The sequence below is a fragment of the Heloderma suspectum genome, chromosome 12, assembly GCF_057233095.1.
Source record: "Heloderma suspectum isolate Gila_16-S chromosome 12, 16-S_ref, whole genome shotgun sequence".
Taxonomy (NCBI): Eukaryota; Metazoa; Chordata; class Lepidosauria; order Squamata; family Helodermatidae; genus Heloderma; species Heloderma suspectum.
This window is the reverse complement of record NC_139469.1, coordinates 25,091,633-25,118,161: the sequence shown is the minus strand read 5'-3', so window position 1 is coordinate 25,118,161 and position 26,529 is coordinate 25,091,633. Positions and strand designations below refer to the sequence as shown.

At 48.5% G+C, this 26,529-nt stretch overlaps 1 protein-coding gene across 1 annotated transcript; it reads right to left on the bottom strand.

Moving 5' to 3' along the window:
- Window positions 1–1,486: 1,486 nt before the first annotated feature.
- FBXL16 (F-box and leucine rich repeat protein 16) lies at window positions 1,487–26,529 on the bottom strand. The gene is made up of 5 exons (XM_084819212.1): window positions 25,822–26,529; window positions 17,501–18,009; window positions 5,598–5,682; window positions 4,026–4,089; window positions 1,487–1,635 (listed from the first exon to the last, which is right to left on the bottom strand). The coding sequence occupies exons 1-5, from the start codon at window positions 26,527–26,529 to the stop codon at window positions 1,487–1,489; spliced, it is 1,515 nt and encodes a 504-aa protein (XP_084675338.1).

Genomic DNA, 26,529 nt, shown 5'->3' with positions numbered 1-26,529 from the left:
TGTGGAAGGGGATGGACAGATGGAGGTTCTGGGAAGGAGATGCCTTCATCTCCTCTAGGCGAGAGTGGAACACACTGCTGCAAACCTGTGCCCCCATCAATGGAACGTGGATGGAATACAAAGCCACATCAGCTTTACACACTGGAACAGACAAGCCAAGCCAGGGCCCTGCCCAGCCAAAGCAGAATCCAGAGTCTACCTCACCACAAGACGGAAGCAAGCGAAACATGCAAAGGCTGTACGGTTTGTTCCGAAGAGAGGGAGAGGGAAAACCTTATTCATCAGCAAATCAGAAGAATTCAAAAATTAAAAACAAAATTAAAAAATTGAAGGACAGCAGATGCTATCTGCCGAACATCGTGCGTGACCTTCGGGTCAGCCGGGATTGCTCAGGTGAGTTAGTTAAATCTGTTTCCTGGGAAAGTTTGCTCCTTGGTCTGTTTTTCGGATGACGATGAATTACGGTCAACCTATCAGCTTCAGCTTGGGGAGCACGCATCCATCCTGTCCTCCCTAGAGTCCCCGGGACAAGCTCCAAATGTTTTCTTTCACAGCATTGGTCGGTTTCCTTATTCTTTCTCTGTCTCTCTCTCTCTCCCCGCCCCCCCCATTTCTTTTATAAACATTTAATGGTAGCGTCCCATTCTTGGAATTCAGAGGCGAATCCAACGCGCATCTGTAGATGTCCCCATCTTTAATCCGACGAATCACCTGCGTCAGGAGGGTTCTTCATTTCCCTTCCACTTTCCACCTCCAATGTGGACAACACTGACCACTCCAACAGCAGGCTGGACCATCCAGAATCCATCCCTGGGAAGGCCTTCAAGAGGGCTCGCCCCTCATTCATGCCTCACGACCCACCCGGACTGGACGGGGGAACAGGCGAACTTCTACCCGCCGCGACGTGAAACGCCTGGACGGAAACCACTTTGATCCAGCACTGAGCGGCAACCACGTTGCCCACCAACTCGGCAATCCGCCATTGCGGTTTCTTGCTCATTTTTCCATGCCCCTTTTGTTTGGTTTTTTTTGTTTTGTTTTTTGCGTGTTTTTTTAAATTACAATTATTTTTTCAAAAATTAAGATGCAGGACAGATCACTACAAGGAAGACGGGAGAAGATGGAGACATGGGAATTTACAAACTTCAGGAGGGATTCTTCCACATTGTCATTGCCACGGCTTATGGGAAGTGGAAGCAGCTGCAAAGTGTGTTGCCGTTCAAAGGATCTACGTCTTTGTTCATTGTTCATTACGCATTGCATTGTTCACTCTCTGTGTGTACATGTGTGTCAGTTGTGGCTTAAGTCACAGCATCTCTCCCGGAAAAGAAAAATATAGATATTATATATATATATATATATATATATTTATATATATTTATATTAAATGAATAAATAAAACCATGACTCTGATTGGTTGGTCAGTGCTGGGTTGGGATTGGAGGACATGACTCCAGATGTTGGTCAGATTCTTTCAGGGAGCTGCTTATTCGATCACCATGCAACGGGGCAGGTGTTGGGAGAAATACTTGAAGAGCTCTGGAGTGGCCCCTGGGCAATTTGTCAGCTCCAATTCCTCCAGGTCTTGAAGCTGGACTAGGCCTGAAAGTCCAGTGGTGGTCAGCAGAGGGCAGCCTGGAAAAATTCAAATCAGAAAACATCCCGTGAGCAAGAAGGAAGTCTCCTACAGATGGAGAAAAAAGCAAAAGTGCAAGAACAGGCAGGCCCCAAAATGGACAGAAACATCTCAGTATGCTGGAACAAAGATTTTATATGTAAAAAGCCCAACACATTTCAGCCTATTTTCATTCTAAGACCTTCTTCAGGGGGTTATAAAAACGTCTGCAGAGATTCCTATAACAAATGTCTCCCCTGGTATTGCCAGTGAACTGTAGTAGGAGACATTTGTTACAGGAATTTCTGTTGACCTTTTATAACTCCCGGAAAAAGGCCTTAAAATAAAAACAGGCCAAAAAGCGTTGGGCTTTTTACATATACAATCTTTGTTCCAGCATCCTGAGTCTCCTACAGATGGCCAAAATTTAGACATTACATCTTTTTATGAGACATTTTATCATTAGAAATGCTTTAATTAATGAATTAATTAATTAATGCAGCCTTTCCCAACCTGGTGATCACCTGATGTGTTGGACCAGTAGAGTGCACCAGGTTGAGGAAGGCTGAATGAGAAACCTGTCTGTGGGAGCAGCGGGGGGCAGGACCGTAATCTCCAAAACATTCCGTGCTGGATCATAGAGTCCAGCAAACCAACAATATCAAAGATTTCAAAGGGACCAAGTCGAGCACGAAGTTGCTGAATTAAAAATGGATTAGCCGGTTTGAGATATCTGAAACAAACGTTGGACGTAGTTCTCTCAATACAGCAAGTAATTGCTTCGCTTTAGGGGCTGATAGGGGGATAGGATTCAGCTCCTTGGATAGAACTTTTAGAGCTCTGGCTGGTTATAAAACTCAGAATGGAACCACCATCCCTCCTAAACTGGAGCCACCAGCCTCCACGGCTGCTATGCTGATCCCCAGTCACATCCACTCAGTTCAGCTGTACTTTACGTAAAAACGTGACATGCAATCTGCTCTCTCTCTCTTCTGTTTTCTTGGCCCCACTTGGTTTTATGATATGGCACCACATCATCACATTGTGCCGTCAGGAAACAATCCAGGCAGGGCCAGTGTCAAGGGTAGGCATGTTCAGGCACCTGCCAAGGGCCCAGACCCCAGCAGGGGCCCACCGACAAAAGTCCCCTGGAGTTGCTCCTGCTCTTTGCCGTGGCAACCTGCTTGTTCACCTGCCTCTCGCTCTGGCCCAGACAACGGTGGTGGTGAGAAGGAGCAGGAGATGCCACGGCCTGCTTGCTCACTGTCTCTCTCCCTGTCAAGCAAGCAAGGGGTAGCAAGGATGAGGAAGAGGAGCAAGAACAGCTGGTGACATTGGCAGTGAGAAGGTAGATGCACAAAGGGAGGGGGCCCATTCTGGGGTCTCTAGCCCAAGGGACCTCAAAAACCCAGTGCCAGCATTCCCACCCCTGGTAAGTTTGCCTCACATTTTGCCCCAGTTCAAGCAGCCCCCCCCCCACATTCCATCCTACAAATAGCGTGGCAAAGCTGGGGGAGGCATTTCGGCTCAGCACTAGGGATAACAGATGCTTGGTCAGTGGACCAAGTGGGAAGTGGCTGTCTTCAAGCTATGCCTATTATTATTATTATTATTGCCAGATACGGCTGGCAATAATAATAATAATAATACCACCACCACCACCAAATACTGATGTAATGCATTTCTGGTGCTGAACGTGCTTTTCATACATTAGCTCAGCCATCCTTACAACAGTCCTGAGAGGAGGCTGAGAAATGGGTGCTGGTCTATTGCCACATCTGGCCACTGAGTGAGCTTACAGGTAAAGTGAGATGTTTCTCTACCCAAGGCAGTAATGACAGAACTGACAGAAGAGTTGTTTTCCTCCATACACACATACATTTCTTTTATTCAACTCTGATCAAACAAGTTTAGCAGGTTTTTGAAGCACGGCCAAAGCCTGCCAGACCTCTTTGATCAATTCTGAAAGAAATGGGCACTGTCAGTTCTTTCATCCCACATACAAAGGGCTGTAGCTCAGTGGTAGAGCACATGTTTTGCACACAGAAGATCCCAGATTCAATCTCCAGCATCACCAGGTAGGGCAGGAAAATCTGCTGAAATGCTGGGGAGCGGCTGCCAGTCAGTGTCGGCAACACTGGGCTAGATGGACCCATGGCCTGACTCAGTATGAGGCAGCTTCCTATGTTTCCACTCCCACGTCTCTGGGGAGAAAAGGTGGTGCCTCTAGCTGTAGTTTTTCTTCTTCACCATTCCCCTGGCAAAGAGAATACTCCCCAGTAAACAATTGGTGGCTTTAATGCCGGTCATTTCCTCAATGAGTTTGGAGGTCGAAATGGGTCTATCGCTTGCTCTCTTTTAACCCTGCATCCCACAGCATGAGAAAAAGTTCCCCAAGTTTGGATCTCACCAGCAAGAGACAAGAGGCGTAAACTTCTCATTCCCAGCAGATGTTTCAGGCCAAAATCTTGAACCTGAAACAGTAGAGAAGAAGGAAGGATTGGGAGCTGGAATTGCTAATACATGACCAACAAATGCATCAATGGTTCAACACGTGCCTTGCTCTGGGTGAAGCCTGGTGGCCGTCTTCCTTGAGCAGGGGCTTTTTCAGAATGGAATGTCCTTCCTAGAGAGATCAGCCAGGCTTTGACACTTTCAAGTGCCAGCTAAAATCTGGCTCTTTTTGATAATAAGCAGACCTTGCCGCTAGCTAAGTCTGCATGGTGATCCTTGTATATATTGGGGGGGGGGGTTAACCCCTTTTCCAAACTTGGATTTAGTCTAAGCATCTGACCGAGGCTGAGGTTTGCTGCAACAAGTTAAGGCTTCTCTGCTAGAGCAGAGCTGCAAGAATAGTCAGTTTCCACAGTTTCCCCTAGGATTTCGCTCCTGAATCGTAAGTTTCTAAAGGGTTAAACTCCTGGGGTTTAGCTCCTTTTGCCATGCCTTTTATTTCACTTCAGCTGATAAATTAAACAATGACTTAAATTGATTAAATAAATGAGTAGCACTTACCTTCTCCTCGTACAGGTGCTTAACTCGCCTGGGTGCTTAACTCGCCTGTGTGCTTAACTTCTTATTCCCTTGGCGCTCTGTCACTGGGGCTGAGATGCTGCACCACGTGGGTTCCCTCTCATACTTATGCCCTCACAAGCCATTCCTGCCCTTATAGCCCTAACTGGCTTCACCCAACTGCTGCTGCAGCCAATTAGATTAGAAGGCCATATGTGTGTGGCTCAAATGCTAAACTGCACTTGAGACTCCAGTGAGTGGAAATCTAGGTCGGTGACCCCCTTGGGAATGGAAATCGTTTTACCAGGGGAGCAGATAGTCGATCGGGATTAAGGAAATGATATCGTTAGAGCCCCTCTGGGAATGCAAGTGTCTGATTCTCTATAAACCTGGCTCAACAGGTACTTTCTAGACTTACACTCTGTTATTGTTGTGTGTGTGTTTAATAAAATGTACTAAAGGCTGAACTCTTAAGTTGGACTGAGGTCTATACCGAAACATTAGCCTAGAAGCTGTATGTAAAGACCTAAAACAGAGCTTGAACTGAAAGCTAAGTGTACACTTTTGGGGTGCTTCCCATTGAAGGGCTCTCAGGGCTACTAATCAAAAGGCACTATTCTGCCTTATCCTCCTGAATGGATCTTTTTTTCCTGATAAGAAAAAAGATGGAAGTAGACCCAGGAGGGTTACGAATGGAAGACGACATCATCTGGACACCCTGTAAAATTTGGTGAATGAGGCAGCATGATTCCACGATAAAAGCCTCATCTGGAAGCACCTTCTGTCTACACTGGGGAGTGGAGCAGGCAGACAAATGGTTTGAACAGCCCAGCCCTCAGGAACTGGAATGTGTTGTTTTCCTCCACCTCCAGAAAGGTGGACCCTAGGTATCTTCTCCACCATTCCTGCCTTATTATAGCCTCTACTGACAGAATCCAAAGAATCAACCTGCCTTTTCCCCATCACCTACCTGGCAGCACCAGCGGAGGTATAAATTCCTAAGGGACGACATGGTGGATAAGTAACTGAGTCCAGTATCAGTGATCCGTACACACCTGCAGGAGAGATGGGAAATCACAACGATAAGGAGGGACACGTGAGCAACAGCGGCAAGGGAAATGGGGGAACATTTAAATGGGGGGAGGGAGGGGAACCTAATTTCCTGGTTTCCTAGCCCCAATTTCAATGACACTGTTTCCATTCCCACCCCATCCTTTCCAAAACAGTTGCCATCAAAATGAGGGGCATTGATACGCAACAGGGTATAACTGCCCCATGGGCTTTGGGGATGGGAGAATCCTGGAACATCCAGATCTTAAAGTCAAGATTGGGGGAAGGAGGACCAGCCAGCAGCTGCACCGGGTGGATCCTGAGCCTGAGCCTGCTTCTGCCCCTGCCCACAGGTACTTAAGGCGGGGCTGCCAGAGGCAGCGCCTCGGCGTCGCGCCAAGTGCGACGCTAAGTGCGCACTTAGCGTCGCACTTGGAGTCGCGTAGGACCTGAAGACCTACCCACCTGCTTCTCCAGAGACACCAGCAGCCACAATACCAGCAGCAAATAGTGGCAGCAGAGGGCAGCAGCTTTAAAGACAAGGGGAAAGGGGCAAACGTGGACTTTATCTGCTCCTTCTTAGCTGCTGTTCTCTTTTATCTCTTTTATCTTTTATATTTTTTAAACTGTTGTGCATTTTATATCCTAACATTTTAATATGTGTCTGGGAGGACTATTAGGCAACTCAGGTGCCACCATAACTGTGGTCACAGGCAGGGGGAGGTGTGGCGCTGGGGGATTAACAGGCCAGCTGAGGAGAAGAGGGGCTAGACACCTTACAGCTATCCCCTCTTCTGGTTCTTCCCCCAACCTGATGGTTCCTGGCAGCCTTACCAGTCTGCCCTCGGGTCTGGTGCTGCTGCTGCTGAATGCCAGGTCGGCCCAAAATAAAATCTCCCTCATCCATGATTTGATTGTGGATGAGGGGGCTGACCTGGCATGTATTACTGAGACCTGGGTGGGGGAACTGGGAAGGGTTACTCTCTCCCAGCTGTGCCCTCCTGGGTACTCGGTGCAGCACCAACACCGACTTGAGGGTCGGGGAGGGGGGGTTGCCGTGGTCTATGGGAATTCAATCTCCCTCTCCAGGCTTCCTGCTCATTCGAGCGCAGATCTTGAGTGTTTGTACCTTGTGTTGGGTATCTGGGACAGATTGGGGATTCTGTTGGTGTACCGCCCACCCCGCTGCCCATCAGACTCCCTGCCTGAGCTGACGGAGGTGGTCTCGGACATGGTGTTGAGGACCCCTAGGATGATGGTCCTGGGGGATCTCAACTTCCATGCCGAGGCCGCTGTATCCGGGGCGGCTCAGGACTTCATGGCCGCCATGACAACCATGGGGCTGTCCCAACATGTCATCGGCCCAACGCATACAAAAGGACACACGCTTGATCTGGTTTTCTCGACTGGGCAGGAGGATGGTGATCTGAAAGTGGAGGAATTAACATCTGTCCCTTTGTCATGGTCAGATCACTTCCTGCTGAGGTTTAGACTCCTGGCGGCCTTTCCCCTCTGCAAGGGTGGGGGACCTATTAAAATGGTCTGCCCCCGGAGATTAATGGATTCCGATGGATTCCAGAGGGCTCTGGGGGATTTTCCTGCTGGTATGGCTGGTGCTCCTGTCGAAGCCCAGGTCGCTCTGTGGAATGCAGAGATGACTCGGGCGGTTGACATGATCGCGCCCAAGCGCCCTCTCCCTCTGAGCAGAGCCCGGCCAGCTCCTTGGTATACACCTGAGCTGAGGGCAATGAAGCAAGAGGGGAGACGGCTAGAACGCAGGTGGAGGAAAACTCGTGCTGAGTCTGACCGAACACAGGTAAGAGCCCACTATCGAGCCTACTCTGTGGCGGTGAGGGTGGCAAAGAGACAGTTCTTTTCCACCAGCATTGCATCTTCTCAGTGTCATCCAGCGGAGCTTTTCCAAGTGTTTCGTGGCCTGTTACATTCTGGGCCAGGGAGAGAGACGGTGGAACCCTCGGTAGCACGCTGTGACGAGTTTGCACAGCACTTTGAGGATAAAGTCGCTCAGATTCGTCATGAATTGGACACCACCATTAATGCAGTTCCATTGGTAGAGGTGTTCAGAGCACCGTCTGGTCCAGTTTTATTGGATGAGTTTCAGTTACTGAGGCCTGAGGATGCGGACAAGGTGCTTGGCCAGGTCCGATCGACCACTTGTGTGCTTGACCCTTGCCCTTCATGGCTTATTAAATCAAACAAGGAGGGGTTGTCCGGCTGGGTCCAGGAGGTTGTAAATTCCTCCTTGAGAGAGGGAGTGGTGCCTGCCGCTTTAAAAGAGGCAGTAATTAGACCACTCCTGAAAAAGCCTAACCTGGACCCAGAGGATGTTAACAATTATAGGCCAGTGGCCAACATCCCCTTCCTGGGCAAGGTGCTTGAGCGGGTGGTTGTAGCACAGCTCCAGGCAGTCTTGCATGAAACGGGTTATCTAGATCCATTTCAATCGGGCTTCAGGCCTGGTTTTGGAACGGAAACTGCCTTGGTCACCCTGTGGGATGACCTCTGCCGGGAGAGGGACAGGGGGAGTGCGACCCTGTTGATTCTCCTGGACCTCTCAGCGGCTTTCGATACCATCGACCATGGTATCCTTCTGGATAGGTTGTCTGGGTTGGGAGTAGGAGGAACTGCACTACAGTGGTTCCGCTCCTACTTGGATGGCCGATTCCAGAAGGTGGTGCTGGGGGATTACTGCTCTGTGCCATGGGGTTCCACAGGGCTCTATTTTATCCCCCATGCTGTTTAACATCTACATGAAACCACTGGGGGAGGTTATCTGGAGGTGTGGGCTGAGGTTACTGCAATGCGTTATACATGGGGCTGCCTTTGAAAACGGTCCGGAAACTTCAGCTAGTCCAAAATAGGGCAGCAAGATTGTTAACAGGGACTGGCCTGTGAGCTCATATTACGCCAGTACTTTTCCAGCTGCACTGGCTGCCAGTCCATTTCCGGGCCCGATTCAAAGTGCTGGTGTTAACATTCAAAGCCCTTAACGGCTTGGGGCCAGGTTACCTGAAGGATCGCCTCCTCTCATATGTGCCTGCCCGGACCTTAAGGTCATCATCAGCGGCCCTTCTCCGTGAGCCCTGCCAAAGGAAGTGAGGCGGGTGGCTACTAGGAGGAGGGCTTTTTCTGCTGTGGCACCCCATCTCTGGAATGAGCTCCCTAGTGAGGTTCGCCTGGCGCCTACATTGTATTCCTTTCGGCGCCAGGTCAAGACCTTTTTATTTTCCCAGGCATTTTAGCATTTTAGCTTTCTAAATTTTTATCTTTGCTGTTTTAAATCTGTATTTTAAACTCCTGCACTGCTGCTAGGTTTTATTGTGGTTGTATTGTTATATTGTGGTTTTAATGTTCTGTATATTTTAAATTGTTTTATTGTGTGTTGCTTGGATTTAATTTTTGTGAACCGCCCAGAGAGCTTCGGCTATTGGGCGGTATAGAAATGAAATGAAATAAATAAATAAATAAATAAATAAATAAATAAGATTGTTGTCAGGTGTTCATAATGCGCATCTCTCCGTCCACGTTTACGATTTCAGAAAAATCTGCTAGGGATTGTCGGTGGGGTCAGGAACAACAAGCTGTCTCAGCTTCCTAAGCTGTTGCACTCAAGCAAAACAAAAGTGTTGATCCACACTTCACAAGTAACAGTGTACGCAGAGACCGGAAGTAACCCACAGTTCCATGTCTCTCGACATGTACGGGTGGGCAGGTGGAGTCTCCCTCACACAGAGTTGTGTATGGTTGCATGCAAGTTATCAGAGGCAGTGGCGGCTCCTGGTTTGTGAGGGTCCGTGGGCAAGATACTCTCAGCTGGACCCATCCCGCAGGGAGTCTGCCTTCTCACCGCCATGGTCATCAGCCGCTCTTGCTCCTCATCCTGTTTCTCATCATGGCTAATGCTTGCTTGACAGGCAGAGAGCCAACAAGCAAGTAGGCCATGGCATCTCCTGCTCCTTCTCACCACCACTGTGGTCTGGGCCAGAGCGAGAGGCAGGCAAACAAGCAGGTTGCAATGGAGAAGAAGAGCAGCAACTCCAGGGGGCTCCTGCCAGTGGGACCCTGCTGGGGTGTGGGCCCTTGGCAGGTGCCCAACCATGCCTACCCTTGACACCAGCCCTGATCGCCTTGAAAATAACAGCCATGGGAGCCTCCCAATCAGGAACAGGACCGTGGCACACAAGGTGAGGGAGGTTTAAACTTTCCCCCTTGTGCTCTAGGCCCAGTGGAACTCCCCCCAAAACAAAGCTGCTCTTTTCCCTTGGAGGGGAGCTACCATTACTGAACAGCTTAACGTTTCTTTTTAAAGCGCTACGTTCTTCGCTATTTTATTCATTAAGAGAAAAGAAAAGAAAGAATGAGAAAGCTGCAAAACTGCTCTGGGAGCTGTGTGACGCGTTTCTTGGTGACATCACCGTCGCCAGCCAGCCAGTGCTGTGCACAGCTGGAAAACTGTAGAACCGTGCTTCCACTCCCAAGAGTTCAGTTCTGGAGAGGCACAGGCATGTCTGAACCCACTGCAGACAAGACGATAAAATTACCTGTGCCTTCGGACATGTGCAACAAGTGGATAGGGAGACATTTTTCTCCTTCTTTCACAAACTAGAACCCAATGAGGTCATCCCATGAAGCTGATCGGTGGGAAATTCAGGACAGAGAAAAGGAAGGTCTTCTTCATGCAGGGTGTAGTTAAAATATGGAATTCACTTCCACAAGACATAGCGATGGCTACCAATTTGGATGGCTTTAAAAGGGGATTGGACACATTCATGGAGGAGAAGGCTATCAACGGCTCCTAGTTCTGTTGTTTATATGCTGCCTCCAGGCATTATGCCTGTGGACATCAGATGCTGGGGAACATGGGTGGGATGGTGCTGTTGCACCCATGTCCTGCTTGTGGGTTTCCCATGGGCAGCTGGCTGGCCACTGTGTGAGCAGAATGCTGGACTAGATGCACCCTTGGTTTGAGCCAGCAAGGCTCTTCTTCGGTTCTTAAGTTCATCTGGAAATAGGTTACCTGCATTTGCTAGGACAACTCACGAGAGGGCAGTATTGGACTAGAGAGGCAGTGTTGGCTGTGGAGAACGGGCGGGCATTTCCAGATGGGCGCAACCTCCCTGCACTGTCCCTATGGCCAGAGTGGTGATGACTGTGTCAAACTGGACACTGGAGAAGTAGCTCCTCCAAAGGGCCAGAGTGGCCAAAAGAATCCCCTCCCCCTCACGACATAGAATAGATCAGAAGTACTGTCATCCCACTGCAACACTCATGCAACACTCACAGATGTAGGGCACAATCCTATGCATGTTTAGACAAAAAAAATCCTACAACTCCCAGCATTGCCCAGCCAGCCATGTTGTTGTTCAGTCGTGTCCGACTCTTCGTGACCCCATGGACCATAACACGCCAGGCCTTCCTGTCCTGCGCTCTCTCCTGGAGCGTGCTCAAGTTCATATTCATTGCATCGGTGATGCTATCTAGCCATCTCATCCTCTGCTGTCCCCTTCTCCTTTTGCCTTCAGTCTTTCTGAAGGTGAAGGCAGCAAAAAAGGAATATTATGCTGCCTCCATCACGTCTGCAGAGTGCTGTCCCAGGAGGCTGTTCCAAGTGGTCCGGAGCCTGGTCGGTCCTGTGGCTCCGGAACCACTGGAGCATTCTAAGGCCTCCTGTGAGGCCTTGGCAAGGCACTTTGCAGATAAAATTGATCAGATTAGGTGTGTTACTCCGCACGCTGTGGATACAGTTAGTGAGCAAGAGGCGGCCTGTGGCAAACCGGTTTTGTGGGATCAGTTCCAGCTTCTTCCTCCTGATGAAGTGGACAAGGTGCTTTCATCGGTACGGCCGACCACCTGCTTGCTTGATCCCTGCCCATCTTGGCTCATTATGAGCTGCAGAGAGAGACTGGGTGAGGGGATCAAGGCGGTGGTGAACGCCTCCCTTGAGGAGGGAGTGATGCCATCAGCCCTCAAGGAGGCAGTGATAAGACCGCTCTTAAAGAAACCCTCCCTGGATCCTCAAGTTCTGAACAACTTTCGCCCAGTCTCAAATCTGCCATTTTTGGGCAAGGTGATTGAGCGGGTGGTGGCGGTGCAGTTGAAGGCACACTTGGAAGAAACTGATTATCTAGACCCATTTCAGTCGGGCTTCAGGCATGGGCATGGGACAGAAACGGCCTTGGTCGCCTTGGTAGATGATATGAGGAAGGCTCTGGATAGGGGTGAATGCTCCTTCCTTGTTCTCCTCGACCTCTCAGCGGCTTTCAATACCATTGACCACGGTATCCTCCTGGACCGCCTGGAGGGGTTGGGCATTGGGGACACCATATTGCGGTAGTTCCGGTCCTTCCTCTCTGGCAGGTACCAGAGGGTAGCACTGGGAGAGGAGGTTTCGGACCCGTGGCCACTTACTTGTGGGGTGCCACAGGGTTCCATCCTCTCCCCGATGCTATTTAACATCTATGTGAAGCCGTTGGGGGCTATCATCAGGAGGTTTGGGGTACAGTGTCATCAATATGCGGATGACATGCAGCTCTACCTCTCGTTTAAATCTTCACCAAGGTTGGCCGTAGAATCCCTGTCCAAATGTCTGGAGACGGTGAGTGGCTGGATGGGGAGGAATAAGCTGAAGCTGAACCCTGACAAGACCGAGGTACTTTTGGTGGGAGACAAGAGGAGGCTGGGGGATGTTGACCTGGTGTTGAATGGGGTACGGCTACCCTTGAAAGACCAGGTCCGCAGCCTGGGAGTCATTTTGGACTCCCAGCTCTCCATGGAGGCTCAGGTGTCAGCTATGAGCCGGACAGCGCTATATCAACTCCATCTGATACGGCGGCTGCGCCCCTTCCTTCCCGACCATCTGCTCCCATCGGTAGTACATGCCCTGGTCTCCTCTCGTTTAGACTACTGTAATGCGCTCTATGTGGGGTTACCCTTGAAGACCGTTCAGAAACTGCAGCTGGTACAGAACGCGGCGGCTCGCCTGATTAAAGGCAGCCACCGGCGAGATCACATCACTCCAGTGCTGAAGGAGTTGCACTGGTTACCAGTTGTTTTCCGGGCCAAATTCAAGGTGTTGGTTTTGACCTTTAAAACCCTATATGGTTCCGGCCCAGCCTATCTTAAGGAGCGCCTCCAGCAGCACCAGACAGGCCGCTTAACAAGATCAGCCTCAGATGGCCTTCTCTCTGTCCCATCAGCCAGGACAGCTAGACTGGTGGGGATGAGGGAGAGGGCCTTTTCTGTGGTGGCCCCCACTCTGTGGAACTCCCTCCCTAGGGAACTCCGTCATGCCCCCTCTTTAATGAGCTTCCGTCGTGCATTAAAAATGTGGTTGTTCAGGCAGGCATTTGGGGTGGGTTAGGGTATTTTAGAAAATGTTTTTATTGTAGAATTTTATTGTTTTAAACTGTTTTTATTGTATATTGTACATCGCCCAGAGTGGCTGGGTGACCAGCCAGATGGGCGATTAATAAATTTAATAATAATAATAATAATAATAATAATAATAATAATAATAATAATAATTTCCCAGCATCAGGGTCTTTTCCAGAGAGTTTTCTCTTCACATTAGGTGGCCAAAATATTGGAGCTTCAGCTTCAGTATCTGTCCTTCCAATGAGGACTCAGGGTTGATTTCCTTTAGGATGGACTGATTGGACCTCCTTGCAGTCCAGGGGACTCGTAAGAGTCTTCTCCAGCACCACAGTTCAAAAGCATCAATTCTTCGGCGCTCAGCCTTCCTTATAGTCCAGCTTTCACAGCTATACATTACTACTGGGAAAACCATAGCTTTGATTATGCGGACCTTTGTTGGCAAGGTGATGTCTCTGCTTCTTACTATGCTGTCTAGGTTTGCCATAGCTTTCCTCCCAAGGACCAAGCGTCTTTTAATTTCATGGCTACAGTCACCGTCTGCGGTGATCTTGGAGCCCAAGAAAGTAAAATCTGTCACAGCTTCCATTTCTTCCCCTTCTATATGCCAGGAAGTGATGGGGCCAGATGCCATGATCTTCGTTTTTTTTAATGTTGAGTTTCAAACCAGCTTTTGCACTCTCCTCTTTCACCCTCAACAAGAGGCTCTTTAGATCCTCTCCGCTTTCTGCCATTAGGGTGGTATCGTCTGCATATCGGAGGTTGTTGATAATTCTCCCGGCAATCTTAATTCCGACCTGTGATTCATCCAACCCGGCGTTTCTCATGATGTACTCTACATATAAGTTAAATAAGCAGGGTGACAATATGCAGCCTTGTCGTACTCCTTTCCCAATTTTGAACCAATCGGTTGTTCCATGTCTGGTTCTTACTGTTGCTTCTTGACCCTCGTACAGGTTTCTCAGGAGACAGGTAAGGTGGTCTGGTACTCCCATCACTTTAAGAATTTGCCACAGTTTATTGTGATCCACACAATCAAAGGCTTTAGCGTAGTCAATGAAGCAGAAATAGACATTTTTCTGGAATTCTCTTGCTTTCTCCATGATCCAGCGAAAGTTGGCAATTTGATCTCTAGTTCCTCTGCCTCTTCGAAACCCAGCTTGTACTTCCGGTAGTTCTCGGTTCGCATACTGCTGAAGCCTAGCTTGTAGGATTTTGAGCATCACCTTGCTGGCATGTGAAATGAGCGCAATTGTGCGGTGGTTTGAACACTCTTTGGCGTTGCCCTTCTTTGGAATTGGAATGTAAACTGACCTTTTCCAGTCTTGCGGCCACTGTTGAGTGTTCCAAATTTGTTGGCATATTGAGTGCAGCACTTTAACAGCATCATCTTTTAGGATTTTAAATAGCTCAGCTGGAAGACTGTCATCTCCGCTAGCTTTGTTGTTACTAATGCTTCCTAAGGCCCACTTGACTTCACTCTCGAGGATGTCCGGCTCAAGTTCAGTGACCGCACTATCATGGCTATCAGGGACATTCCGATCTTTCCTGTATAGTTCTTCTGTGTATTCTTTCCACCTCTTCTTAATCTCATCTGCTTCTGTTAGGTCCCTGCCTTCTTTGTCCTTTATCATGCCCGTCTTTGCACAAAACGTTCCCTTGAGATCTCCAATTTTCTTGAAGAGATCTCTAGTCTTTCCCATTCTGTTGTTTTCCTCGATTTCTTTGCATTGTTCATTTAAGAGACATTGTTCTTGTCTCTCCTTGCTATTCTCTGGAACTCTGCATTCAGTTGCATATATCTTCCCCTTTCTCCCTTGCTTTTCGCTTCCCTTCTTTCGTGAGCTACTTGTAAAGCCTCATCAGACAGCCACTTGGCTTTCTTGCATTTCTTTTTCTTTGGGATGGATTGAGTTGCTGCCTCCTGAACAATGTTACGGACCTCCGTCCATAGTTCCTCAGGCACTCTGTCTATCAGGTCTCATCCCTTAAATCTATTCCTCACCTCCACTGTATATTCATCAGGGATATGATTGAGGTCATACCTGAATGGTTTAGTGGTTTTCCCTACGTTCTTCAATTTAAGCCAAAATTTTGCAACAAGAAGCTCATGATCTGAGCCACAGTCAGCTCCAGGTCTTGTTTTTACTGACTGCATAGAGCTTCTCCATCCATGTACCAGCCAGCCATGTACCCTTCTTTATTTAGTTTTAACAATGACGATCCCAGGCTAGTCATGACTTTCCCCCAAAAATTCTGGGAATAGCAATATGTTGAAGGATGCCGAGAATTCTCCAACATTCTTAGCCCCCTTAGCAAAACCGAAGTAGCCAGAGTTTAAGGGTTTTTCCAGACAAAGCTTTCATTGGTCACTTGCCCTGCATCACTCAGGGTGCAAACCTATGCATGTTCAGACAGAAAAAGCCCTACAATTCCCAGCATGCTGGGAGTTGTAGGAGATCTTTCTGTCTAAACATGCATAGGATTATATCCTTAATCGTTTTTAATCCGAGGCTGATTCCACTTTCTGGGATGCTTTAAACATCACTCTGTTTATTATTTGCACTGTCTCAGGTATTACAGCGTCTGGGGCCTAGTGCAGGGCTGGCTCCAGGTTTCTGAGGGCTCTTGGACAAGGGACCCTCAATGTACTCCATCCCTCACTGAGTCTGCCTTCTCACCACCCTGGTCCCCAGCAGCTCTTGCTCTTCTCATCATGGCTGCCGCTTCCTTGCTTGGCAGGCAGAGAGCCATGGAGCAAGTGGGCAGCGGCATCTCCTGCTCCTCCTTCTCACCACCGCCATTGTCTGGGCCAGAGGGAGAGGCAGGGGAACAACCAGGTTGCAATGGGGAAGGGGAGGAGCAAGTCCAGGGGGACCCTGCTGGGGTGTGGGCCCTCGGCAGGTGCCTGGCCATGCCTATCCTTGACAGTGCCTCTGCTGGGTCCTGGTTGGCTTGTGGGGGCAGCTGCCACCGCTCAAGCTGCAGTGGGAACCAAAACGAAATCCAGGGGGCCAAACCTCAGTAAGCCTGTCAAAGTCCAGACCCCAAATGGATTTCTGAGACATCCCTATTCCCAAATCATTAGGACAACCTCCACCCTGGGACCGTTTGTCTCCTGAAGCCTTGGCGCTTTGGCAAACCCTTCCGCCTCCTCCCCCTCTGACTCCAAAACTGTTCCCATGTCTCCTTGAGGTCAAATGCTGGGCCCAATCCTTACACTCCCTCTTCTGGTCAGCAGACTCCAGTCGTGCACTGGACGTACAAGAGCTCTCATCCACGGTAAGAACATAAAGCCTATCTAGCCCAGCATTCTGTTCCCGCCGTGGCCAGCCAGGTGCCTTTGGGAAGCCCACAAGCAGGACATGAGCTCAGTAGCAACCTCCAGCTCATGTTCCTCAGGAATTTGTGTACAGATGCTGTGAACGTATGAGGCCTACAGAGGCAAAGGGAAAAACGGTCAGGCTTAGACGCCTGGAGTTTTTTGTTGGGAGGGGGTATTCCTAAGAAGACTAGTTTCATTTCCCTGGTTAAGTTTCTGTTTCAATTCCCCAGCTAAGTTTTATTTCTTCAGGGTTGGAACCGTACTTTTGGCTTTGAGGGAGGTGGGTATATAAAGAGACTGAGAGAGCCAGTGAGAGCAGAGTCAGAAGACCAGAGCAGGAAGAAGCAACCTAGAGGAGTCTAAGGACAGCTAGGGTAAAGGAATTCGCATTTTGCAACTTTTATTCTCTCTTAATGCCTTTTGTATTACTCAGCTCTATTCTGTAAATACCTTCAGTTGTGATTTGCTTGCTTTAATTTACCAGTAAACTGTTGTGGTTAAACCACAAGTGTCTGGTGTGTCAATCACCCCACATCTACAGCCTAAACCCCATTGACTGGAAAGGGGAAGGTAAAAGAAGGAAGGTGGGACTTACGGAGGCAAGAGATCCTTGAGGAGTTGCTCAGGGGGTCCAGGTCATAAGGGGAACCCTGACAGATGCATACTGCCTCTGATCTTGGAGACAATATAGAGCCATTGTGGCTACTAGCCATTGATAGCCTTCTCCTCCATGGATTTGTCTAATCCCCTTATCAGAACATAAGAAGACAGTGGATCAGTCTGAGCAACTCATTGTTGGAGAAGCTGCAGGACAGCCTTCCCTTGTTTTGATTCGTCCCAGTCCCGCCTTGTCTGCCTGCTCTGGAACCTGATCCTCAGCCCATTTTAGATCACATCATCTGCCTCTGGCCTTTTGGATCATGGTCTCTGCCTATGCTGGACCCTCAACCTGGGCCCCATGGCCTGTCTTAGAGTTTGGTTGAAGACTTGGCCAGAGATGGCCAAAACTCTTCTTGGCTTCTGCGTCCCCATTTGTGGGCATCTCCCAATCCTGCCCTCGATCCCATTTCCCACAGAACCATTGTGGGGCTCCATTCCCAACCTACCTGTCGAGCACCAGCTCCTCCAGTTTGTGCAGGTCGCAGGCGATGTACTCGAGGGCCATGTCCGTGATCCGAGGGCACCACGACAGGTCCAGGCTCCGGAGCTTACGGAGGTTCTCTGCCACCAGCTCCACGCCATCATCGGTCACTTTGGAGCAGCCGGAGAGGCTGAGCACGCTCAGGTTGGGGAGGCTGTGCACCATGTTGACCACCCCATGGTTTGTGATTTCCCAGCAGGAGTTGAGGCGGAAGGTGTGGGTCGTGTAACCCTGTTTGGCAGTGAAGTAGGCCAGGGCTGTGTCCGTCACGTGGTAAGCCTGAAGGTTCAGCTCCGTCAGGTTGGGCAGCAGCTGGGAGATGGCCGCGATGGCGTCGTCGGCCACGTTGATGCAGTCGCTGACGCTCAAGGATGTGATGCGGGCGTTCAGGCTCGACCAGAGGCCCGCCTCGGTGAAATCGTTACAGCCGGACAGTTCCAGCCGCATGACACCCTGCATCTGTTCCAGCATGACCTGCGGAGGGGAACAAGCCGAGATGTCACTGTATTGACCAAAGGTGCCAAAGTGAGAGAACAACCAAATTAGACCCAGGAACAGAAGAGAAACATCTCAGGATGCTGAAACAAAGATTTTATTTGTTAAAGAAAAGAAAAGAAAAGCCCAACGTGTTTCGGCCTATTTTAAGGCTTTCTTCAGGATGTTATACAAACCTCTGCAGAAATCTTTATAATAAATATCTGGCAACTCCAGTGAATTTTAGTAGGAGATATTTATTATATGAGTTTCTGCTGATGTTTTAATAACCCCCCAAAGAACACCTTAAAATACGAATAGGCCAAAAGGTGTTGGGCTTTTTAACAAACGTCCTGAGATGTTTCTATTCTATTAGTGGCTTTATTTATCGAAACATATCTATCTGTGATGTCACAGCTGGATTTCAATATTGTTGCAAGGCATTTTGGCGATGGCTGTACAGAGAGAATGGCTGTTTAGAGAAGGGCCTGTAGCTCAGTGGTGGAACACCTGCCTTGCAGGCAGAAGGTCTCAGGTTCAATCCCCGGCCTGTCCAGGTAGGTCTGGAAAAGCTCCTGCCTGAAACCCTGGAGAGCAGCTGCCAATCAGCGTCGACAATACTGGGTTTGATGGACCAAGAGTCTGAGTCAGTAGAAGGCTGTTTCCTATGTTCCTAAGATCGTTTTAAGACACAAAATATATAGGCTGTGTTCAGACTTCACAACAACCCAGGCTTTAAAAAACAAACAAACCTGGGTTGTTCTGAACAAAGGGGGAGTGAGCAAGCATCCTGGCTTCTGTCACTCATCACTCCCACTGTGGCTAAACAGCCCAGAGATGCTCCATTCCTGGGTTGTTTAGTGTGACATCCAAACCAAGAATTCTGGGTTCCTGGTTCAGCCATCCCACCAGAAGCTAAACAACCCAGGAGTGTCCCTGGGTTATGTGGCTCCTCCTGCTTGCAGCGGGAGCAATTGGACTGCAGAAGCCAGAACAGGGAGCTCACTCCTGTTGTGTCCCCAACAACCCAGGTTTGTTTGTTTGTTTGTTTGTTTAAAAAGGCTGGAATTGTTGTAACATCCAAACACAGCCATACATTTGCAGGAAAAAATGCTGGTTTGGCCACCTTAGCCTCAAAATCAAATCACCTTGACAAAAGACAAAACAGCAACCCTGCAGTGAATACAGGCTGCAGTTTCTGAAACCTCCATAGTTATTGACAGCAAAAGGTCTGGTTCCACATAATGTTATTTATTTATTTGGTTTATATATTCATCTTCTGAGTCGCCCTATAGCCAAAGCTCTCAGGGTGACATCTATAAATACAAAATAAATCACAATAACATCAATAACATCAAATTCAATGCAATAAAAAGAAAATAAAAGCAGCCACAAACACAATATAAGACAATGGAGGCTAACGCAGCAAAAACAATACTCAAAAGATAAAGAAAAATCAATGAAGATAAAAACAGCACAATACTGAGATAAATCTTGAGAGTAAAGTATATAGCAAGTCAAAAGGCCTGATAGAATAAAAAGGTCTTTGCCTGGCACTGAAAGTAGGGGCCTTTCTAGGCTGAACATTCTACAGCTGGGGGGCTAACACCAAAAAAGGCCTGCTCATGAGTAGCAGTCCACCAAATCTCATTGAGCAGGAGTCAGAGGAGGCTACGGTGGCAACTTAAGGATCACCAAAAAACAAGGACAAAAGAAGACACCAATTTGCATAAAAGCTGCATATGCTCTAAAATTTAGAAATCTTTATTTATTTAAAATTAAAAATTAAAAAAACTATAATTTAAATAGAAAGACAGTCCATCTCACCATAGCGGGGAAGACCTGTGTGCCTGCTCGGTGTGCTGTCCAGGCGCTGCTAATGTTTGATGGGAAACTTCAAGGCCCCCTTCGCTCCCTTGTTAGGGTTTTTTAAAAAAATGTTTAAACCAGATTTGGACCAGACAGTCCTTCAGAAAGAGGACTGACCTCTCCCAGCCATTCAAATAGAGGACTGGGGTTTTTTGGTAAAGTAGAAGTGTGAAGGTTCGAGGCCTACAGAGGCAAAGGGGGAAAGGGTCAGGCTGGGAGGCCTGGAGTTTTTGTTGGGAGGGGGTAACCCTGAGAGGAATAGTTTCATTTCACTGGTTATGTGTCAGTTTCATTTCTCCACATAAATGTCATTTCTTCAGGTTTGAGACTGTACTTTCAGTTTTGATGAAGGAGGATATATAGAGAGCCAGTAAGAGCAGAGAGACAGCCAGAGCCTCAAGTGAGAGCAGAGGCTCTCTGAAGAGCGAGCAGGAAGAAGCAGCCTAGAAAAGTCTAAGGACAGTTAGGGTAAAGGAACTTGCCTTTTGCAACTTTTCTTTTCATTTCATGCCTTTTGTATTGCTCTATTGTGTAAATACCTGTAGTTGTAATTTGTTTGCTTTAAATCTACTAGTAAACTGTTGTAGTTGAACCCTGTGTCTAGAGTGTCGGTCACCCACATCTACAGCCTAAACCCCACATTACTGGGAAGGGGAAGTTTGAAAGAAGGAAGGTGGGACTCTGGAGGAGGCAAGAGATCCTTAAGGAGTTGCTCAGGGGGTCCAGGTCATAAGGGGAACCCTGACAAGGCCACATGCCCTCCCTAAGTGGATGCTAAAGAACACAAGTGCTGGGGCCCAGCCCTGGTGAATCCCATCAGATGCCCAAGTATGCCAGCTGCTGATACTTTACCAGCTAAACCACCACCCGCAGGCCTCTTACATTTATTTTTAACTGCTTAATTAATCAGTTAAAAAGGCAAATGATTAGCCTACTAGAAATTCTTTAATCCGTTCACAGGACTTGTTTAAAGACATCTGTCTGTGGGGTTGGACAGTTGCAGTACTTAATTTCCCTGTTAAGTAGATGGAGTTGCAGCGTCTCTGTGTGAGCACATTGTGCGCCCTCCTCGGTCGCCTTGCAGCAGCCACACAGCAATCGGTTGACCAAGGCAGTCCAGGACTTTCCAGACCATTCAAAAGAAAACAAGATTGATTCTTTCCCCCAACACTTTTTGGGGGGTGGTGATGGGTAGCTCAATCACAGCACTCACATGAGCCTCCAAGGCTAATTTGTGGCAGGAAATAGTGGCACGTGGAGTTGCTGGTGGTTTTTTGTTTTTTCTAAAAATATATATTATTAGGGGAAATATATTCTTCAGAGGGGGGAGTCCACAGCCTTCGAAGAACAAACATTTTAAAAAGCAGGAGGTTCACAAAATGATGGGGAACTGTGGCATATGCACCACTGTGCCTGGCTTACCCCCCAAAACCCCCTGGCCTGGGCAAATCGTGGGTCCATTTAGCTCAGGATAGGATACACCAGCCGGGTATCCTCTAGAAGCATTGGACTCCAACTCCCATCAACCCCAACCAGCTGAAATGGAGTATCCCGGGGAAGAGCGTGGTGCTTTAGTGTACATGTGCATGAGTTTACACCAGGGATGGAGTACCTCTGGCCCACGAATCTCCATGGATCCCTCCAGTGTGCAGGGCTTGGTTTAACCCTGGGTTACACAGAGGTGCACACAGATAAGACATGTGGGAGCAGCAACAAAATGTTGCAGCATGTAATGCACTTGTTCAAGGTGCCAGTCAGCCAGCCACACCCATTTCCAGAATACTCTATTCCATCTCACCCGCCCTTTCCCACCTGTGCCCATATAAACCTGGTTTCAGTGGCCCTTTTCTCTAGCCTAAAGTCAATTAGGCTGGTGGGTACCAGCGATAGGGACTTTTCAGTGGTGACCACACACGGTTGTGGAATTCTCTTCTCTGGGAGTGCCATCAAAATCCCTCCCTGGTTGCCTTGATTAAGGCATTTTAAAAATCCATGTGGACTTTTGGACTGATTTTACACTGGTTTTGCAGATTACATATTGTGATGGGTTTGGGGTCTCAGTGAGCTTTCAGGGATCCCTTGCAGCCCTGTGGCATTGATTGTAAAAAAAAAAGATTCAGGATATACTGGGAAGTCTCTCTCCCCTTCCTTGTAAGGAACGTGATTTGGCCAGCATCTTGGCCAGACAGGATCCTGAGTGTTACCCGAGTGTCTCATAGCTAGAGGTGAAGGATGATGGGGTTTATAGTCCAACAACCTTTGGAGGGTCACAAGTTCCCCATCCCCATACTAGGTCAAGGAGAGGGGGCTCTCCTATCCTGTTGTTTAACAAGAGTTCGTGGTAGAGCCACGTTTCAGAAGGAGGAAGAGAGTTGACTTTGCTCTTTGCAGGAAATTTTATGACATTTCCCTAGAAATCCGATGGGGAACTAACTGTAACCTGTCAGAGTGTTACTACTTGGAACCCCCATCTTTGGTTCAGCCTGTATACATGTGCAAATAACCCTTATATCACAGACACGCCAGAAGCCGGTGTGTAGCGGTTAGAGTGTTGGGACTGGGAGCTGGGAAATCCAGGTTCTAGTCCCCACTCGGCCATGGAAGCTCACTGGGTGACTTTGGGCCAGTCACAGACTCTCAGCCCAACCCACCTCACAGGGTTGTTGTTGTGAGGATAAAATGGAGAGGAGGAGGGTAATGTAAGCCGCCTTAGGTTCCTTGCAAGAGAAAAAACGGTGGAATATAAATGTAATAATAAAAAATAATAATAAAAGCCTCCTGAGAACTCCTTCTAAGAAACTGAACTCTGTGTGAGCACAGGAACCTCTGAAATTTCTCACAGCTCATAAGTGAGGTGCATGCATGTAAAAAGTATAAAATACATTCAAACAGCCATGCTGGATCAGTCCAAATGCTTATTTAGGCCAGCACTCTGTTCCCACAGTGGCCAACCAGATGCCTGCGGGAAGCCCAGAAGCAGGACATGAATCCATTAGTGCCCTCCTGCCCGTGTTCCACAGCAGCTGGTCTACATAGGCATACTGCCTCTGAGACTGGAGGTGTTATATAGCCTTCATCACTAGTAGCCACTGAGAGCCGTATCCTCCAAGAATGTGTCTAATCCCCCTTTAAAGCCACCAAGTTGGTGGCCATCACTACATCTTGTGCTATGCACTGTGTGAAAAAGTACTTCCTCTTGTCTGGCATTTATATACATTGAATAGTTTTTTTGGTAATGTGCTGTAGTTTAATGATATTGATGTGAGCCCCGGAAGACTTGTTTATTCCTAAAGGTGGGATATAAACAAGCAAATCAACAATAACTAAATCAACCAGCCAGTGGTGCAGATAGTTAAGAACATCAGAAGAGCCCTGATGCTGGATCAGACCAAGGCTCCACCTAGTCCAGCATTCTGTTCACACAGTGGCCAACCAGCTGCCCATGGGAAGCCCACAAGCAGGACACGAGTGCAATAGCACCCTCCTGCCCATGTTTCCCAGCAACTGGGGGGGTTTCTCCACAACAACGAAAGGAGATGGAAGGAGAAGCCAATCGTGGCTTACCCGGATTTTTCAAGGTGCCAGTTTTGCTCTGCACAGAGCTCCACGAGCAAGTGTATCACACCAGTAAAAGTCGTTTCGCAGATCATACCTCGGGGGGGGGGGTTGGAGTGAATGACACCTGATGGGCAGAGGCTGTTCAACCAATAAGAGAGGTTCCCCCCCTCCAGGCTCTCCCTCCCTTTCACCTTCCATAAAATCCCAGGAGGTTTCCTCCTGTGTTGCTTCATAAATCACTCTCCTTCTCTCTCTCTCTCTCTCTCTCTCCCTCTCCCCACCCCCACATTATTTACTCAGTTAAAGAACAATCACTAAAGGAATACAGTGTGCTCCTTCCCCTGAAACTGACGATGCTGGGGACAATCTCCTTCTCTCTCCCTCACCCTGCCCCCCAGTGTTATTTACTCCCTTAAAGAACAATCACTAAAGGAACACCATGTTCTCTCTGCCCTGATCTGCCTGCCGATGCTGCAATCAATTGAAGCTTCAAAGCTTCAAAGCTTCGACATTAAGGCTCCTAAATACGTTATTTCGATTCATGGGAATCTAGTAACTTCGAGAGTGCACATTTCATGGACAAACTTAATTGACCACAATAGGAGTTACTTCTGAGTAGACACACATATGTTTATGCTGGGAAAGACAGAGGAGAAACAAAGGGATGGGAAACCAGCTCCCTTTCTAACCCGATGTTGCACAGGATCCGGTGATCAGTGGAAGTAGTTACTTCTGAATGGCAGTAAACCAAAAAATAGAGAATCGCAGCTTTAGGAAAGCGCTTTACAGCCTTTAGGGAATTAGTGCTTTAAAATCTGCTATTTCAATTGAGGCGGATCTCTGTAAATGCTGGTATGCTCACTGAGGGGGCATGCTTCATTGAGCTCAATGGGAGTTACTTCTGAGTAGACACTAATTGGTTTGTGCTGGGAAACACAGGGACAGGAAACACCCCTTGACTAGGGTCATGGTGAAAGGCACACCCCCCTGGGCAGGGCTAGCATACCTGAGGTAAATGCAGGGGTTGGGAAACACAACAACTATACTGGGGAGAACCCAACTTAAGGAAAAGAATCGGACTTTAAGCAGTCTCAGGAAATCCGGTTTTTCCATGACAAGCTCCAGTGTGGCTGCTGGATGGCCACGATGTCATGTATCCCTAATGAACTCCAAACGCAGCCAACTCGGAGTTAATCGCTTGTGGAGACACCCCCCTGTTGTACATAGGCATACTGCCTCTGACACTGGAGGTGCACATAGCCATCAGGACCAGTAGCCACTGATAGCCTTTTTGACCCTGGACTTAATGGCTTTGGGGGACCTTCTTTAATGGCCATGTGCATTACTTCAGTTGTGAAGCACACAACTCATGTTTCTCTTCTCTGCCTGCACAATGCACTTCCTGCTTTACAGCTGATTTTACAGTCCGAATAACATTAGAGAGAGAGACAAAAAAACTGTTTGCCAACCCTGATTTTTACTACTACTACTACTACTACTACTGACTCTAAGTATGTGCAGTTCTGCATTTTAAATTCACTTAAATCACAGCACCATCATGATGACAGGATTAAAATGAAGTTTGGTTCTGCTGACCAGATGCATCAATGCCCTCTCAACCTGCCCAGTTACTGAGGTCATCAGTGGACGTGCTTGAGGTGGTTCCGCATGGACCTATGGCCCGACTGGAGTCCTCCAGAGAAGAGCCTTCAGTGTGGTGGCCCCCTTCCTGTGGAACTCCCTGCATCTGGAGGTCAGGCAGGCCCCAACACTGTGTTGCTTCTGGTGCCTCCTGAAAACAGCTCTATTCTAGGAAGCCTTCCTTGACTGACCAGTCACGTTTTTTTAACGGTACTCTGTTTTTTAAAATAATAATTTTTAATAAGGCGCCAGTGCGTTATTTCTTTTATTTTTTTTATCATTTTATCTTTTATTGTTCACCGCTCCAGAACCTGTTTAGATAGGCAGCAGCAAATAAGTGCTGCAAATAAATAAATAAATAAATAAATAAATAAATAAATCTACTTGAGCATAGGCACTATTTTGTGGAAGAAAGGGATCATTTTTTCAAGTAAATATAAGTTTCTGTTTGCACAGCCACTTGCTAAAAAAAAAAAAAGTGTGTGTGTGGTGGGGAGGACACTGCCCTGAGATGCTCACGATGCTGAGCATAGTTGCTGCCACCCAGATCACCGTTCACACTCTGGATGGTCCAGGGCGGGGGCGCTAAGCTGTGGTGCCCTGGGCTCTTGACATACTACAGCTTACCCACCGCCCACCCCCCCGGACCTCAAGAGCAGTTAGGGCTCTTGCAGCCCAGCCCTGACGGCAGCACCTCAACCCACAGAGGAATGGTTCTCAGCATGGATGTGGGAAGAGACCTACCTCGAGGCCTGCGTCTGTGATGGTTGATCTCTTAAGGCTCATGGACTTCACCCCTTTCTTGGACAGAGGGTAGTTATCAATGAACTCACAGATGTCCAGATCAGAGACCCCAACCAGGCAGAAACCATCAAAGCCCCTGATGGCGAAACCCTGGAGGTTGACAAACTCTTTGTCCCCGCTGGGCAGGACGTTGTAGAGCTCTTTGGTGTGCAGCACCGGTGTCAGGCCCAGCCAGAACTTGGGCTGGTACAAGACCCTCCTCCACACCTTACACACCTGGGCGAGGACACACTTCTCGCAGGCAGAAAAGTACGCAAACAGACGGTCGAGGACCTTCTCGTCCACCACCAGCTGCCGTTCAGGGGGGGAGCCGGAGAGGCCCTCTAGGGAGGGGACTTCCCCGTTTGTCGGGGAGGTCTCGCTGGAGTCCAGGCCCACCACGGAGGCCCCAGAAGGAGAGGGCAGCCCCGTGAGAGCAGCCAAGGACAAGGGTGACGCTAGGCTGGGTATGGGCAGGTCGCTGTGAGTCACTAAGGCTGGGCTGATGATAGCAGGCACGGAAGAGGGCTGGCACAAGCGGTTTTTCATCGCTGGGGTCCCTTTGGTGATGCTGGCAGACCCAAGTCCATTGGCCTGGGCGGGGATCTTCACGAGTCCATTCCGGGGTAAACATGGGGGTTTGGTGTCGCCGTTGCTCTGGCTCGACAT

Coding starts and splice junctions, on each gene's coding strand:
- FBXL16 (XM_084819212.1), bottom strand. CDS start 26,529: ATGTCGAGCCAGAGCAACGGCGACACCAAACCCCCATGTTTACCCCGG. Junction 18,010..25,821: donor TCACAGACGCAGGCCTCGAG/GTAGGTCTCTTC, acceptor TCCCCTCCGCAG/GTCATGCTGGAACAGATGCA. Junction 5,683..17,500: donor GAGGAGCTGGTGCTCGACAG/GTAGGTTGGGAA, acceptor TCTCTCCTGCAG/GTGTGTACGGATCACTGATA.